Genomic DNA, 17136 nt, shown 5'->3' on the forward strand with positions numbered 1-17136 from the left:
ATGCTTCTCCTGCCATTTCTGAGCATATATGTGAATTCTGGTATATCGCTGATTATGAAATTTATGGCTCTTCATACCAGTCTCTATGGGAATTGAAGTTTATGCATATCTGTTCATTTAAAATTGAATAAACGAGTATATTTAGTGAACATTCCTGTGCCTTGCTCATATAAATGCTGGACAGGGCTCAGATGCATCTTCACCATGCATGTCCTTGTCAAACTATTATACTTGTGATACTTTTATCATTTATTGTAAGCTTTAAGTAGTTCTTACCATACTTTAAATTTATAAGAAATACATGCAGCTTTTGGATTGTGTCTGTCATTCAGTTTTTAAATAAAAATTGTCTACTTCAAGCTTTTAGATTTAATTGAAGAGAACCACAAATAGTAAGGCAAGCTATTGGATTATTATTAATTGTAGTTAATTATCTGTATGAATCAAGGTTTTTCCTTGAAATAAATTAGATAGTGGGGCTTATGTAAGCTACAAGTATCATCCATCACCCTTTAGTAAGGAGGCTCTTAATTGCAAATAACAAAACTTAAAGTAGCTTGAGTAAAGTGGGAATTTGTTTGCTCAGGGAAGGACAGCACAGAAAGGATGAGGTGCTGCTTGCTCAGGAACCACCCAATCTAACAACACTGTGTCTCTCTCTTCTGCCCCCTAATCCCAGCTTCACTCTGCAAAATGTATAACCACTGCTTTTCCTTGTATGTTGGTTTGAATCTCTCCTATGCCAGATAGGTTTTCTCTACTTTGTGGGAAGAATAGCCATTTGGTGGGAAAAATAAGCCATTTTGGACTCATCTTTCATGTGCTATCCCAGGGATGGCCTAATTTAGGTCAAATGCCCACCTCTGCCCAGTAATAGTGTTCTTTCTGTCTTGCACACCAGCCTGGCCTGCAAGTTCACCCCTGTGGTCAAGAGAGCAGGCTCTGTTGCTAGGAGAGAGAAGGTATACGAAGTCATATTATGTTTTATGTCTTGGGATTCCACATCAAAATATGCCACTACTAAAAAGATTTGAAAACTGTTAGAGTAGACAAAGTTTTGTGGGAGTAGTGTCTTTAGTTTGTATAAAACTTTACCAGTGTTATATAATATGAGGCTTACTTTTCAGTCATGGGACTCAAGTGTGGCCTCATTCAATTTTTTTTAACATGTGGATTCTGATTAGGGTATTGTTTGTTGAACAGAACCAATATTTATGAAGCACTACCAGTATGTCACACCCTATACTCAGCACAGAAGACACAGTGGTAAACAGACAGGCATGATCCTTCCCTTCACTGCACTTAACAAACTAAAAGAAGAGACAGACAAATAGGCTTCACCAGTGCAAGACTGCATGCTATGGTTAAGCGTTATGCAGCAAAAAGACAAGAGAGATGTCTAAACTGGATCGTGATTAAGTGAAGATGTAAGTTAGAGTTAATAATAATAATAGAGTTAATAATAAGAGTTAGCTAGACCAGGGAGGAGAGGGTAGAGCGTAGTCAGGAAAGAGGAAAAGCTTGTGTGAAAACTCAGAAGCAAAAGGAATATTGGCCAAACCAAAAGATAGGCATCGTAGGGAAAGTGTAATGGGGAAGGGAAATCGGGAGCAATAAACAAAGAAGCTGAAGAGGTAAGCCAAGTCAAGATCATGAAGTCAGGGTTTTATTTTTATTTTTTTGCTTTATCATAAATATAATGAGTAGCCAATGAATATTGTTGAGCAGTCAAGTAAAATATGCAATTTAGAAACATCTTCCTAGCCACACTATGGAAATGGGTTAACAAGAGGAAGAACTGGATTCAGGGCAGCAGGAACTTATTGCAGGAATCCAGATGAGACAGGATGGCAGGGGGGGTAGTAGCTGTGGAGATTAGGAGGGGTGAGTTTCCTAAATACTTAAGAAATAAAATCAACAAGATTTAGTAATTAACTGGGGGAAAGGCAGAGGGGAAAGGAAACCTTATGTTCCAAGTGTCTGACATAGGCAGGTGAGTGGATAGCGGCATTACACACTGAGCTAGGAACAGAAAAAGAAAAGCAGCTGGAGAAGAGAATGATTCCGTTTAAGAGGCAGTTTGATGTATAGGTGAGAAAATCAGAGGAGGGAAATAGTGTCTGGTCAAAATCTAAGTCTGTCTGAATAATGACATATTATTTTTTCATCAATTAAGATAGAATAAATGCCCAATTCTCTTAATTCACTCTCAAAATGTTTCTTCGTCACCTTCCCTTACACAGTTGAGCCTGGTTTTGTAGCTCCCACTTTTCTCAGTTCAGTTCATTTCAGTAATCGTTTACTGCAGTCTGTCTTTGCTAAGGTTAGGGATAAAGGGAAGAAGCTACTGCTGCCTGCTTTTAAGGAACTAATGGTCTGTTGGGGAAACCAGACATGTATATAATGGTTTTGATAATGCAATTTAGAAACATCCTCCTAACTGCAGTGTGGAAATGGGTGTGTGGGAGGGACCACGGGAAAGTGCTGCAGTAATCCAGATGAGACAGGTACTAAGTACTATGATAGGTAATGATAAGTACTCTGTGTGGTGAGTACTGTGAGGGAGGAGTTTGTAAAAAGCATCTTTATGCTATCTTCTTTGGTTCCCAGTATTTCATTCTATTTTGGGGAATTACTTTCCTAATTATTGGCTTTTTAATCAAAGTCCATATAAAAATTTATGCAATCTGCCTTCTAATCACAAACCATGTTGAAATACTACTACTCAGAATTGCTTTGAACTTCATCTCTGGGCACCAACTGGTTCAAACAACTGGAGTTAACTTGAGACGGGGCTGGAGCCAATCATAGGGTGGGTAATCATCTACTTCCTGCACTTTGATCCAACAGTCTCTTAATTTTCATACCTCCTGCATTAGCTCTGTGCGCACTAACAATAATCCACGTAGGCCAGAAGGCCTCCAGCTAACTCATTCTTAGACACCAGAAAAATTGGCACGTGTGCAGGTTAATGAATACTGCAGCACTGCAAATGTAATCATTAAAATTCAGGGAATTCTAGGTGTTGAATAAGATGAAATAAATATTTAAGATTGATCAGTCTGTTGAAGAGGCTTCCGGTCACTTGGCCCACCTCCCACCTAATGACATTTCATTAAGCCTTATTTGGGTTGCGGAAGCCAAGAGAAGACTTGATTGTATTTGGTACATGATGTCTAATGGCACATTTTCTCTTAACTGAAACATGCTAGGTATAGCTTGCCTGTGAGGTAACTAATTCAGGGCATATTTGTTGCTAGAGCAAAGCATTCATTTATTATTTATAAATATTTTTGAGCATCTATCTGCCAGACTGTGTGCCTGAATAAGACTCAGTCCGTGACTTGCAATAATCCCCATACAATATACAGGAGGTTGAAGAGTCACTAAGGAGGAACTGGTTGAGTCGGTTCTGTAAGGCACTGGGAACATGATAAGCCTGTTAGTAAATGTTAGTTGCCTCTCTCAGCCCTCATTATTACTATTTGAGTAGGCGAGAAGAGGAGGAAGGACTCCTGTTTGAGTAGGAGAGAAGAGGAGGAAGGAAGCCCGCATTATTACTATTTGAGTAGGAGAGAAGAGGAGGAAGGTCAAGAGAATAACTTAACTTGAACCATGAAATCACTTTTCCAGAATGGCTCGGTGCAGTTGGTATGTAGAGTACAATGCAGAAAACACTAATGAGAGATGGTGCTGAGACGTAATGCGGGACTAGATTTTAAAGGACCTTCAAAATACACAGCGGAAGCCATTGTGGGGAAAGATTGTGGCATCACTTTTTTCCTAATCTGATTCAGGTTTTCTTTTTACTTTTTTATGGAAATTTTCCAACACGCACTAAAGTAGGAAAAGTAGTGTAATGACCCCCATGCACTCATTATCCAGCTTTAACAATTATCAATATGTGGTCAATCCAGTAAAGATTTTCAAGCAAGATGAGAGAGGACTAACATCGTGCCACGTTCGTTACCTTATTTTATCTTCACAATGTCTCATGGAGTATGTGGTATTCCTACTTTCCTTAGTTACAAATCAGAAAACCATCAAAATGATGAAGTAAACGTTCTATGATTCTAACCCACACCCAACTTATTTCAGAACTCACGTTGTGTCCCATGCTGCACCGTGCTGCCTCTGTAATTCTGAAGTAGATAGAGCATAATCTCAGTTGAAAGCAGCTGCTGATCTGCCTTCTTGTTCTACTGTTGCTGTTGACCCTTCTGGATGGTAGACTTCTCTGCCTCCAGCCACTTTGCTTCCATAGGGTCATCAGGATCTAAGTCTGTGTAAAACATTTAACCTAATCAGCTAAAATGAATGTTTAGTCCAGTGGTTCTCAAAGCATGGTTCTCCAGCCCAGCAACAAGTTGTTGAAAAATACAAATTCTCAGGTGCCACCCCAGTCTACTAATCAGAAACTCTGGAGGTGGGAGCTCATGGTGCCAATATTGCTATTTGCTGTATTTAAATAAAATACTCCAGTGGTTTCCTGAAAACACAAGGTTATGGCCATCTACCAAAAGCATTTCTAAGGGAAAAACTTCATATCAGAGGAAGTTATATGTTTCATTTTTAACAAGTTCATGGACAGCATGTCCTAAGGCGGGAATTTTTATTCAGACTTAACACCTGGAGTCTCTCTGGGGATGTTGTGTAACTACATGGAAAGGAATCTTAAGGAATTTGCACTGCCTTTATTTAAAGTGCTTGATGGTGCCATCTAGTGGCTTAAGCACTACACAACATACAGCTTTACGACTCAAGTCCATTGGGGCAAAATTTGTGTATTTTTGAAAAATCAGTTTTATAGTAAAAGTTTAATGGAATAGCCAAACACAAAATATATAAAGTATTTCTCTATAAAACCTCCATCAAGGATGCTTAGATATGACACCAAGACACAAGTAACAAAATAAAAATAGCTAAATTAGACTGCATCAAAATAAGAAACGTTTGTATATCAAAGGACACTATTGAGAGAGTGAAAAGACAGCTCACAAAATGGGAGAATATATTTGACAATCATGTATCTGATAAGATATGTGTATTCAAATATATAAATAGTATCCAAATATATAGAGAACTCTTACAACTCATCAACAAAAAGACCAAACAACCCAATTAAAAACTGAGTGAAGAACTTGAATAGACATTTCTTCAAAAAAGGTATACCAATGGCCAATAAATACAGGAAAAGATGCTCAACATTGTTACTAGTAGAGAAATGCAAATTAAAACTACAGTGAGGGGTGGCCAGATGGCTCAGTTGGTTAGGGCGCAAGCTCTGAACAACAGGGTTGCCGGTTTGATTCCCACATGGGCCAGTGAGCTGCGCCCTCCACAGCTAGATTGAAGGGCAATGACTTGGAGTTGATGGGCCCTGGAGAAACACACTGTTCCCCAATATTCCCCAATTTAAAAAAAAAAATTTTTTTAAACCACAATGAGATACCACTAGGATAGCTTGAATAAATTTTTTTAAAATAACATGTGTTGGCAAGGATGTGGAGAAATTAGAACTTTCATAAATTGCTGGTGGGAATGTAAACTGCTGCAGCCACTGGGGAAAACAGTTTGGCAGTTCCTCATATAATTAAACATAGAATTACCATAGGACCCAGTAATTTCACTACTGGGTATATACACCAGACTTGGAAACAGGTGTTTAAACAAAAATTTGTACACAAATATTTGTAGCAGCATTATCCATGATAGCCAAAAGTGGAAACAACCCAAATGCCCGTCAACTAATGAATGGATAAAAAATGTGGTATATCCATACAATGGAATATTACTCAGCCATAAAAAGAAATGAAGTACTAATACATTGATGAACCTTGAAAACATTACTCTTAGTGACAGAGGCAGGCACAGAAGGGCCACATATGTATGATTCCATTTATATGAAATATCCAGAATAGGCAAATCCAAAGCGATAGAAAATAGATTAGTGGTTGCCAGAGGCTAGGGGAAGGGAAGAATGGGAGTGTCCACTTAATTGGTGTGGGATTTTTTTTTTTTGCGATGATGCGAATGTCTTGAAATTAGATAGTGATAGTAGCACAACATGTGAATGTACTAAACACCATTGAATTTAGCTATTTAAAATAATTAAAATTGTGATTTTTATGTTATGTAAATATTACCTCAATTTTTAAGAAAACCTCCATTGATTGGCAAGACTCTGTAATCTTTTTTTATTATTGTTGATATATTTTCCCATCGTTATTGCTGGTATGTTTGTATTCTATTTTTGTTCTTTTTTTAACCTAAAATTATTTGATACATACTTTTCTGTCTGTAAAGTTTCCATTTTATGTTTTGGTGACTGTATATATTTTAGTCATTATACACATCATGGCTTAATCATTTCTCAAAGTTGAGTGGTATTCTCTTTTTCAGTTTCAAAGAGTACTGTTCTATTCTTCAACAAATAAGAATGTCTAAAACTCTTCATAGACATTACATTGGTGTTTCTTCCTCAAAACAGAATTTGTCATTTTTCTTTTTCTTTCTTTCTCTTTTTTTCACTATTTCAATTGTGTGTTTTCTCTGATTGCTCTATAGTAAGAATATACTAATTTATAATCCTACCAATAACGGATGAGGAGAAATAGAAGAGATTAATGATTATTGAGTATCTACTCTGTTCTAGGCACTGTGCCTAGATCCTTTCACATCCATTATTTCGTTTAACTCCCACACTGTTCCCACTAAAGTGACTACAGAAGTTGACACAGCTAATAGCAGATGAGCAAAGCTCAGAACCCAAGCACTTTGTCTTCAGGTTTTGGCCTGTTCCACAGCTTTACCAATATTGGATTTTCCCTTTTTATAGTTCCTATTTATTAGAAAGATTCAGTGTTTTCCCAAGTGATTGTTTATTGTTTATATTTACTCTTATATAATAATCTGTATCTTTTGTTCATTTCTTAATAGATTTTAAACTGAACTCACCTTGTAGACCAGGGGTGTCCAAACTGCGGCCCGCGGGCCAACTGTGGCCCATGATCCATTGTTAATTGGCCCACAGCAAATTCCAAAAATATATGTAGTTTACTTAAATAAACCAGGTGAGGCAATATGTACTTCACCTCGAGTGAGTGGTCCGGATGTTTGTGTATTTTACTGCATTTGGCCCTTGGTGAAAAACGTTGAAAAGTTTGGACACCGCTGTTGTAGACAGTAGGCATTATGTGTCAAAGCTTTATCATAATGTTTTCACCTTTTGTTTCTTCCTCTTTTACAGGCTCTTGATGGAAATGTGTATGACCACCTGAAGGATTATTTAATAGCCTTCAGCCGGACTGAGCTAGAAACATGTCAGGCTGTGCAGAACACATTCCAGTTTTTATTAGAAACCTCCAGCAAGGTAAGCTACCTTTAGTGTAATATGTGATGTTATCCATTTTTGAATCTAAAATGTTTTTACATACATACTAAATGCAGCTACCAATGATATTAGAAGAATGCTAAAGAGGACAAATGTCCTAGAAACAGTATTCCTTCTGAAAAAAAGTTGGAGGGTATTTTATTCTTGATGAGCTGACACAAAGGGCGAAAGGGAAAGTCTCGATAACAGGCTTGCTCACAACATCAGTCCATTGCCATGTAGGTTGCTTTTGAGAAGAATGGTTTAAAGAGTTTTATCTTCCACTCAAATTTTGAATGCACTCAACTCATTCAAATGGGGGAACAAAAGGGTCATTTGTCAATTCAAAGAATAGTAAAGGGGGCAAAGGGGAAAATAGCATTTTATAATCAATAAAGGAATGAATAGTATAATATAATTCCTAATTCCTATTTTTTAGCTGGCATGTCACACTGTGTACAAAGAAATAAATAAAATTGCTTTTCTTTAGCATCTGACAGATTGAATTTTTTTGAAGTAGAGAAATTGTCCTTTGGAAGATAACTTGTTTCTGTGATGAGTAATTTCTTTCTGATAAATTAAGTGCATAGTAAACATTTCCTGACTGAATGCATTCATTTGTAAACATATATTCATTTTTAACTGTCATTTTAAAAGACCCAGTTCAATTCTGTTTTTTGGCAAGGAAAGCAGGAACTGGCTAATACCATAAGAAATTGTTTAGAAAGGAATCGCGGTATCCATCTTGCGAGCCAATGTCCAAAGAAAAGAAAAGGAGCACAGATTCTTCTTCTTGAACTCCTCCTTTTGTATTTATTCTTGTTTTCAGTGTACCATAGCTCTAATTCTATTTTGAGAAAAACATTTAAAATATTAAGTTGATATGGAAATACAAAGATCACTCGTCTGTTGCTTTGAAATCCTGTCATATTTCTATTTTCTTGTATTCCCCCAACCCAGGATCCAGTGAAAGATATAAAAGGACTGATGTATAGAAAGAATGATGGATGAATGGTTATGTGAAAACAAAATGCAAAAAAAATGTTAATTGAAGAAACTAAATAATGGGTGTATGAGTGTTTTAGTACAATTCTTTTTATTTTATTTATTTTCTTTTTTTTTCCTTTTTTTTTTAATGTATGTATATTTGAAATTTTCCAAGAGAATGTTGGGGGAGAGAGTCTTATGAAAATCTCTTGACTTTGTTCCTTTTTATGGAGCGGTTGATTTTGACTGGTAATCAAATTGTTTATATTTATCGGTCCAGTCACGTTTTCTGTTTCTTTCTTAGTACATTTTGGTAACTTACACTTTCTTAGACAATTGTCCATTTCATTGATCAAATTTGATGGCATAAATTTGCTTATAAACTTGTTTACTTGTGTAGTTGTCTTCCTTTTTATTTCTAATATTGTTTGTACTTTCTCTCTTATTTTGATCATACTTACCAGTCTATTTTATTAATCTTTTCCAAGAGCCAGCTTTTGTTCTACTTTTCAATTTTGTTATTTTTCTGTTCCCTTAATTTCTGCCTTTATGTTCATTATTTCTTTCTACTTTATTACAATTTATATTCTTATTCTGTGTCAGGCTTCTTTTTCTATTAGGTCCGGTATCAATAGTCTTCCTTGTTTTCAAATAAATCCACTTAAGGTTAAAAAATTTATCTTTCTACTTTAATTGCATGCTGTAATATGTAGAGCTTTTGTGTTGTTTCTGCCCCCCCCCCCATTTACCCATGAATTATTTAGAAGTGAGTTTTTCCAGTTTCCATTCGATATGGAGTATATACGGGGTAACATTTTTCATTCTATTAGAAATTGTGTCTTATTTTTATTTTATTGCATTTATTCTAATTTTATCAGAGAGATTGTCCTCTGACAAAATATACCACCTTTAGTTTATAAAACAGGTAAATGTGTAGTCTTAAAAAACAGCTAACATTTTGCACAATACTTAACAGTTTTCTAGAAGTTTTTTAGCACATCCTCTGAAGTTGACATTATTGTGCTCATTTTATAGAGAGGAAAACAGACTCAGAAAGTTTATGTGGCTTGTCTAAGGTCACACACTCACACATAGTTTTCCGTGCTCTACTATTATACTATATTCTCTTCTTAGCTTATATCGTTTTCATAGAAAATGAATTAAAAATGTATAAACTGATTTAGACATATAAAGAGATAAGCTTTCATTTTCCTCTACTTTCACTCACATGAGTATCTTGCTCCCCAGGGATGAGGAATAAATGAGATGTTCTTATGTTTAGAATGAAAGTGGTAGTAATAAAAATTTAATAAGAATGATGTAGTTAGGAGATGTGTCCTTTTGTTCCAAGGACCAGAAGAGGTCACACCTACCAAAATTTTATGCCATGTGGTTTTCTGCTACAAAGAACTTGTTATGCTGCTTTTGTTATACTGCTGAAAACAACCCAGTGATCTGATAATCCAAAGAGAATTTTGAAACTTTAGGTTTTTATTCTACACCATTGTCTTTTGGGGAGAAAATCCATTTTTTCCCCACATACCTAAATTGTAACTGTACGTATTCTGAAAGACATTTTAGGGTTATTCATAGTGACACACTATTAATGTTATGACGCTCTCTATATCTTTCATTCCCTAAAGGGTAACAGCTGGCCCTGGGAGCTTTTGTTTAATTATTTATAAAGCTTTTCTCCTTAATATTTTATGAAATGTTTTGTGTATGTAGCTGAAGTAGATGTTGTCATAGATATTTTCTCCAGGATAGTAATTCCAAAGGTAGTTGTGCTGGCCTTCCTAGCTTGTTTATGTGTGCTTGCTTTCTGTCTGCGTGAGAAAATTCCTACCAATTAATGTAGCTTTTTTAACAATTCCAAAAATAACAGTGTTATTCTATATTTCTTTGAAAATTAAATTGTCTAGTATTACCATTCTTTGTACCTTGAAGACTAACCAAAAAATAAACTTAATAAAAGGAAGGGGGGAAAACCACATGAGCATCTCAAAAGACACAGGAAAAGCATTTTACAAAATTCACCACTTTTATGATAAAAAACACTCAGCAAATTAGAAATCGAAGGGAATGTCCTTAACATGACAGAGGGCATTTATGAAAAACCTACAGCCAATATATTCAATGGTGAAAGAATGAAAGCTTTCTCCACTAAGATCAGGAACAAGACAAGGAATGCCCACTTTCACTACTGCTATTCATCACTGTCCTGGAGGTCCTAGTTAGAGCAGTTAAGCAAGAAAAAAATAGAAGCCATCCAGATTGAAAAGGAAGAACTAAAATTATCTGTATTTGGATGTGACATGATTTATGTAGAAAATCCTACAGCATCCACAAAAAAAGTACTAGAGCTAATAAAAGAATTCAGCAAAAGTTGCAGGTACGAGATCAAAACACAAAAATCAGTTGTGTTTCTGTACCCTGTTAATGAATGAACTGAAAGAAAATTAAGAAAACAATTTCAACTACAACAACATCTGAAGAATAAAATACCTAGAAATAAGTTTAACCAAGGAGGGGGTGTGAAAGACTCCTACATTGAAAACTACAAAACATTGCTGAAATCAATTATAGAAGACCTAAATAAATAGAAATAATAAATGTTTATGGATTAGAAGATTTCATATCACTAATACTGCAATATGCCTCAAAGTAATCTACAGATTCAGTTCAATCCCTATCAAAATTCCAGTGGCCTTTTTTTTTTTTGCAGAAATGGAAAAGCCTAACCTCAACTATATATGGAACTTCAAGGGGCCCTGAATAGCCAAAACACATTGAAAAAGAAAAAATTGTTGGAGGACTCACACTTCCCAATTTCAAAACTTACTGCAAAGTTATGGTAATCAGGATTGTGTGGTACTGGAATAAGGATAGACATAGACCAATGAAATAGAATTGAGAGTCCAGAAATAAACCCAAACCTCTATGGCCCATTGATTTTTGACAAGATTGCCAAGGCTATTTGATGAAGAAAGAATAATCTCTTAAAAAAAAAAGGGTTAACAGCTGGGACAACAGAATAACCACATGCAGAAGAATGAAGTTGAACCCCTACCTCATTCCATATACAAAAATTAAGTCAAAATGGATCAATGACCTAAAAGTATAGAAGAAAACAAAGAAGTACATCTTTAGGACCTTGGATTTGGCATTATATTTGTAGATTTGACATCAAAGCACAAGCAGTAACAAGAAAAAATAATTGAACTTCATCAAATAAAAAGCTCTTGTGCATCAAAGAACATTGTCAAGAATGTGGGGAAAAAAACCACACAGGATGGGAGGAAATATTTACAAATCATGTGTCATAAGGATTTAATCTCCAAAATGTACAAAGAATTCTTACAACTCAACAGCAAAAAGACAACCGACCCAATTTAAAAGTGGGCAAAGGACTCGAATAGACATTCCTCTAAAGAATATATACAAATGGCCAATAAGCAGATGCCCAACATCTTTAGTCATTGGAGAAATGCAAATCAAAACAACAATGAAATACCACTTCCCACCATGTAGGATGGTTTTAATAATAATTTAAAAAAAACACCTGACAAGTGTTGGTAAGGATGTAGAGAAATTAGAACACTTATACATTGTTGGTAGGAATGTAAAATGGTGCAACCACTGTAGAAAACAGTTTGACAGTTCCTCAAAAGTGAAGCACAGGGTCATCACATGACTTGGAACTTCCACTTCAAGAGAATTGAAAACAAGTGTTCAAACAAAAATTTGTACGTAAAGGTTCACAGCAGCGTTATTCATAATAGCCAATAAGTCGGAAAAAAACTAAACATCCATCAACTGATGATTGGATAAATAAATACGGTATATCCATATAATGGAATATTATTCGTCCATAAAAATGGGTGAACTGCCAATACATCATGCAACATGAGTCCCACAGAATAAAAAAAATATAAATAGTTGGAAGGCAGTGTGGAGGTTCCTTAAAAAATTAAGAATAGAGTTACCATATGACCCAGCAATCCCTCTCCTGGGTATCTACCCCAAAAATCTGAAAACATTTATCTATAAAGATATATGTGCTCCAGTGTTCATTGCAACTTTATTTACAATGGCCAAGACATGGAAACAACCAAAGTGTCTTCGATAGATGATTAGATAAAGAAGATATGGTATATATATATATACACACACACACACAATGGAATACTACTCTGCCATAAGAAATGATGAAACAGTGCCATTTGCGACAGCATGGAGGGATCTTGAGATTATAATGCTAAGCGAAATAAGTCAGACAGAAAAAGTCGAGAACCATATGATTTCACTGATATGTGGTATATAAAACTGAAAGCAACAAAGGAGCAAGACAAACAAACAAAAACTCATAGACACAGACAATAGTTCAATGGTTACCAGAGGGTAAGGGAGGAGGGGGGTGGTAGACGAGGGTAAATGGGGTCAAATATATGGTGATGGAAGGAGAACTGACTGAGTGGTGAACACACAATGTAGATGATGAGAATATATAGATGATGTATTACAGAATTGTATGCTTGAAACCTATGTAATTTTAACCATTGTCACCCCAATAAAGTTTGATTAAAAAGTATGTATATATATATATATATATATAAAACCATATAAGAAGATGCTGCTATGGGCTGAATTGTGTCCTGATAAAATTTGTATATTGAAGTCCTAACCCCAATTACCTCAGCATGTAACTGTATTTAGAGATAGGGCCTTTAAAGAAGTTATTAAGGTAAAGTGAGGTCATATGGGTGGGCTCTAATCCAGTATGACTGGAGATTATGTCCTTATAAGAGGAGATTAGGACACAAACAGGCACAGAGGGAAGACCATGTGAAGACACCAGGAAAAGATGGCCATCTACAAGCCAAGGAGAGAGGCCCTCAGAAGAAACCAACCCTGCCAGCACCTTGATCTAGGACTTCTAGACTCCAGAACTGTGAGGAAATAGATTTCTATTGTGTAAGCCACCCAGTCTGTGACACTTTGTTATGGCAGTCCTAGCAAACTAATACAGATGCTTATCCTCATCATTACTCAAAGAAATGGAAATTACAATCACCATGAGATTCTGTTTTACACCTATGAGATTGACAGACGTAAAGATAGGCAGGAGTGAGTGTTGATGAGAACATGGATCAACACAAACTCATATACCACCCTGAGGTACGTTATTGGGGCACATCCAATTTGAAAACATTTGACATTATCTAGTCAACTTAAAGATGCACCTAGCTTATGACCTAGCAGTTTCACTCCTAGGCATATATCCTAGAGAAACTCTTGCATACGTGTACCAGGAAACTTTGGGGACAATGTTCATAGCAGTTTTCTTTATTAAAGTTGAAAAAGCCACAAACAACCCAACTGCCCATGGGCGGTAGGATGAATAATGTACTACAGTGCTGCAATAAAAGGAAAGGTCTGTAGGCACATGCATTAATATGAAGAGACTCACAAGTATAATTCTGAGCAAAAAAGCAAGCTGTAAAAGAATATACACACTGAGATGCCATTTTTGCAGAGTTTTAAAATATCCAAGAAAACAGTATCATTTTGAGATACATCACATATAGTAACACTATTTAAAGAAAAAAAAGGAGAATGATATAATTCAGTGGAGTGGTTATCTCTAGAGCATGCGTTCTCAGAGGGGGCATATTCTCCCAAAGGAGTAAAAAATTGCTTCCAGATATGGGGGGCGAGGTTTGCAAAAAAAAATCTAAGATATTATAATGTGCCACAGTACACAGACGTATATAGCATATTTGTGGTATTAACATTTACTCAAAGAGGATGCTAAGGAAAACGTCCAAAACAGCTTCCTTGGCCAGGGAGTAGGGATAATAACATTAAAAAAAAAAAAGTTAAGGAGCACTGTTTTAAAAGGATGGGAGATGAGAATGCAGTAAGGAGAGGGTATATAGATTTCAACAGTATTGGTAATATTTAATCTCAGTGGTGGATGCACAGGTGTTCTTAAACAGCTTTTATTAAACGCTAGTTTAGGCAAAGTCCCTGTGCTGGATTCTGAAGGATAGATACATCAGTAATAAGATATAAGGCCTGATCTTCGTTGTCACAGGAATGACAGAGGGGACCAGGAAGGGACTGGAGGGAAAGATTTAAAAGGAGGATGGGGAAGTTTTCGAGAGTGAGGAATGTGTTCATTATCTTGATTGCGGTGACGTTTGAACAGGTGCATAGCTATGTTAAAACTTAATCAAATTATATACTTTAAATATATACAGTTTATTGTATGCATGTGTCAATTATACCTCAGTAACACTTTTAAAGAGGAAGATTGGGCATGTATCCGAGAGAATATGAAAATTTAGTTTTACACAGAAACTTACACAAATGTTATAGTAGCTTTATTCATAAGAGCCAAAAACGGAACTGCTTAAACAGCCTTCAATGAGTGAAGGATCAAACAGTGGTGTGTCCATACTATGGAATACTACTCTGCAATAAAAATGAACAAAATGTTGATAAATGCAATGACTTGGATGAGCTTCAAGGAAATTATACTGAGTGAAAAAAGGCAATCTCAAAAGATATATGCTGCATGATTCCATTATATAACATATGTATAGAGATAACATATATAGAGCGATAGAGAACAGATTAGTGGTTTTCAGGAGTTAGAAATGGGGAGAGTAGATGTAGCTATTATGGAGGAGCACAAGAAAGTCTTACAGTGATGGTTCAGTTAAGTATCTTAATTGTGATGGTGGTTACGTGAAGCTACACCTGTGATAAAATTGCATAGATATCTACACATACACACCCCCAAATGAGTGTCTGTATAACTGGTGAAATCTAAATAAGCTTTATGTTTTTGTACCAGTGTCAATTTCCTGATTTTGACGTTTACTATAGTTATGCAAGATGCCGACATTGGGAGATCCACAGGACCTCTTTGCAACTTCCTTTCAAAATAGAGAGAAAGAATGGTGACTATCCTAGTATCTCTAGTGTGCAGATATTTTTTTCCAAATACTTTCTCTTAATCACTTAAAAAACCAACAGGGCTTTTGGAGAAATAGAATTGATTCTATGTCTGGGACACAAAATACATGATAACCTTAAATTGTCTGTCATAATAGGGAAAGAATTAAGCACTTACCTTGACTTATACAAACTGTACCTCAAGGTAACTAAATAATGGATAGTTTCTCTTATAGAAGTATTTCGGCTAATAAATGAAAAAGGAATGGTAGAATTCCTTGATAAAATGATAGGAAAAATAGAAAAATCTGTAGTTTTTGCAGTGGATTTAGGCATTTATCATCATAGTCCTGTTTTATTAGTTTCCTTAGGGCTGCTGTACGAATTACCATAAACTGGATGGCTTAAAACACCAGAAATTTATTCCCTCCAAAAGTCAAAAATTAGAGGGTCAGCAGAGCTGCACTCCCTCCAAAGGCTTTAGGGGAGAATCAGTTTCTTGCCTCTTTCAGCTTCTAGTGTCTCCAGGCGTTGTTTGGTTTGTGGTCATATCCTTCCAGTCTCTGCATCTGGTTGCACTGGCTGCTCATCTGTCTGTGTTTTCTTCTGTGTATCTTTTATAAGGACACTTACCATTAGATTCAGGGCCCATCTAGGGAATCCAGTATGATCTCGTTATCTCAAATTTTTTAACTTAATTATATCTGCAAAGGGCCTTTTTCCAAATGAAGTAACATTCACAGGTTCCAGGGATTAGAACACAGATATATCTTTTTTTGGGGGGGAGCACCTTTCAGCCCACTACACCTGTTAATTTCATGAAAAGAGGCAAGTCAGAGGCAGTCTTCATGGAAGTAAACACCACCTTGTCAAAACAAAACAAAAACCTGAATATGATGAAACATCAATTTATAGGAAATATAGTAAACAGAACACTACAAGGATGTAGTCAACAAAATTCAGACTGTGGGAAACTGTACAGAACAACAACCCAGTTTCTTTAACAAATAAATTGCAAGAGGAGAAAAAGAAAAAGAGGTAGAGGAAGAAACCGACATATGAAAAGAAACCTAAGCACCATCATCCAATTGCTGTGGGGACCTTATTTTGATCCTGCCTGACTTGAAAAACTAAAAAATGTGAAACAATCAGGGAAATTTGAATATTTATTGGTTGTATTACAAGTATTGTAAATTTTAACATGGATATGGTTTTACAAGTTTCCTTGTCTTTAGATATTGTACTGAAATATTTATGGATAAAATGATGTGTCTGAGATTTCTTTAACATAATTGGGATTGGAAGAGGTAAGTGGGTTTATAGATGAAGCAAAATTGGCCATGTGGGGATGTTTTTGGGAGTTGGATAATGGGTATGTAGGGATGTACTATGCTGTTGTCTCTACTTTTTATATGTGTTTGAATTTTTTTGTAACAAAAAGTTAAAAATTTTTAAAGGTTGAAACTTCCCCCTCAAAAAAAAGGTTTGTAGTGCTTGAGACGATAGGTTTGGCAAAGCAGGATGATTCTTTTAGCTTTTTCTATAATACAGTGGTGATTAGCAAGACTCTCAGAACTGTGTCAAGTAGCTTTCACAGCTACTCTAGCTTAAACTGGAATCCAGGAAAAGAATAAAACACAGTTCCCTTTGAGAATATGTTTATTCACCCAGCCTTCCCTGACCAAATTCTCCCAACCACTCCTCACCCCATCCCATCTGTTCCTTCAGTCTGGATTAAATATCACCTTCTTTTGTGCTCTAGTACCCTCTACATATTTCCATAGTGTACTCATATTTTATTTGTGTAACTTGTA

At 35.8% G+C, this 17136-nt stretch overlaps 1 protein-coding gene across 3 annotated transcripts in view; it reads left to right on the plus strand.

Moving 5' to 3' along the window:
- FCHSD2 (FCH and double SH3 domains 2) overlaps positions 1-17136 on the plus strand; it is a 212494-nt gene that overhangs the window by 146019 nt on the left and 49339 nt on the right. For all 3 annotated transcript variants that reach the window (XM_019744393.2, XM_019744394.2, XM_074335812.1), the window contains one exon: positions 7250-7372. In XM_019744393.2, coding sequence (XP_019599952.2) covers positions 7250-7372 — 123 coding nt within the window. The remainder of the gene's footprint in view (positions 1-7249; positions 7373-17136) is intronic.

This window comes from Rhinolophus sinicus, linkage group LG06 (assembly GCF_036562045.2).
Source record: "Rhinolophus sinicus isolate RSC01 linkage group LG06, ASM3656204v1, whole genome shotgun sequence".
Classification (NCBI taxonomy): Eukaryota; Metazoa; Chordata; class Mammalia; order Chiroptera; family Rhinolophidae; genus Rhinolophus; species Rhinolophus sinicus.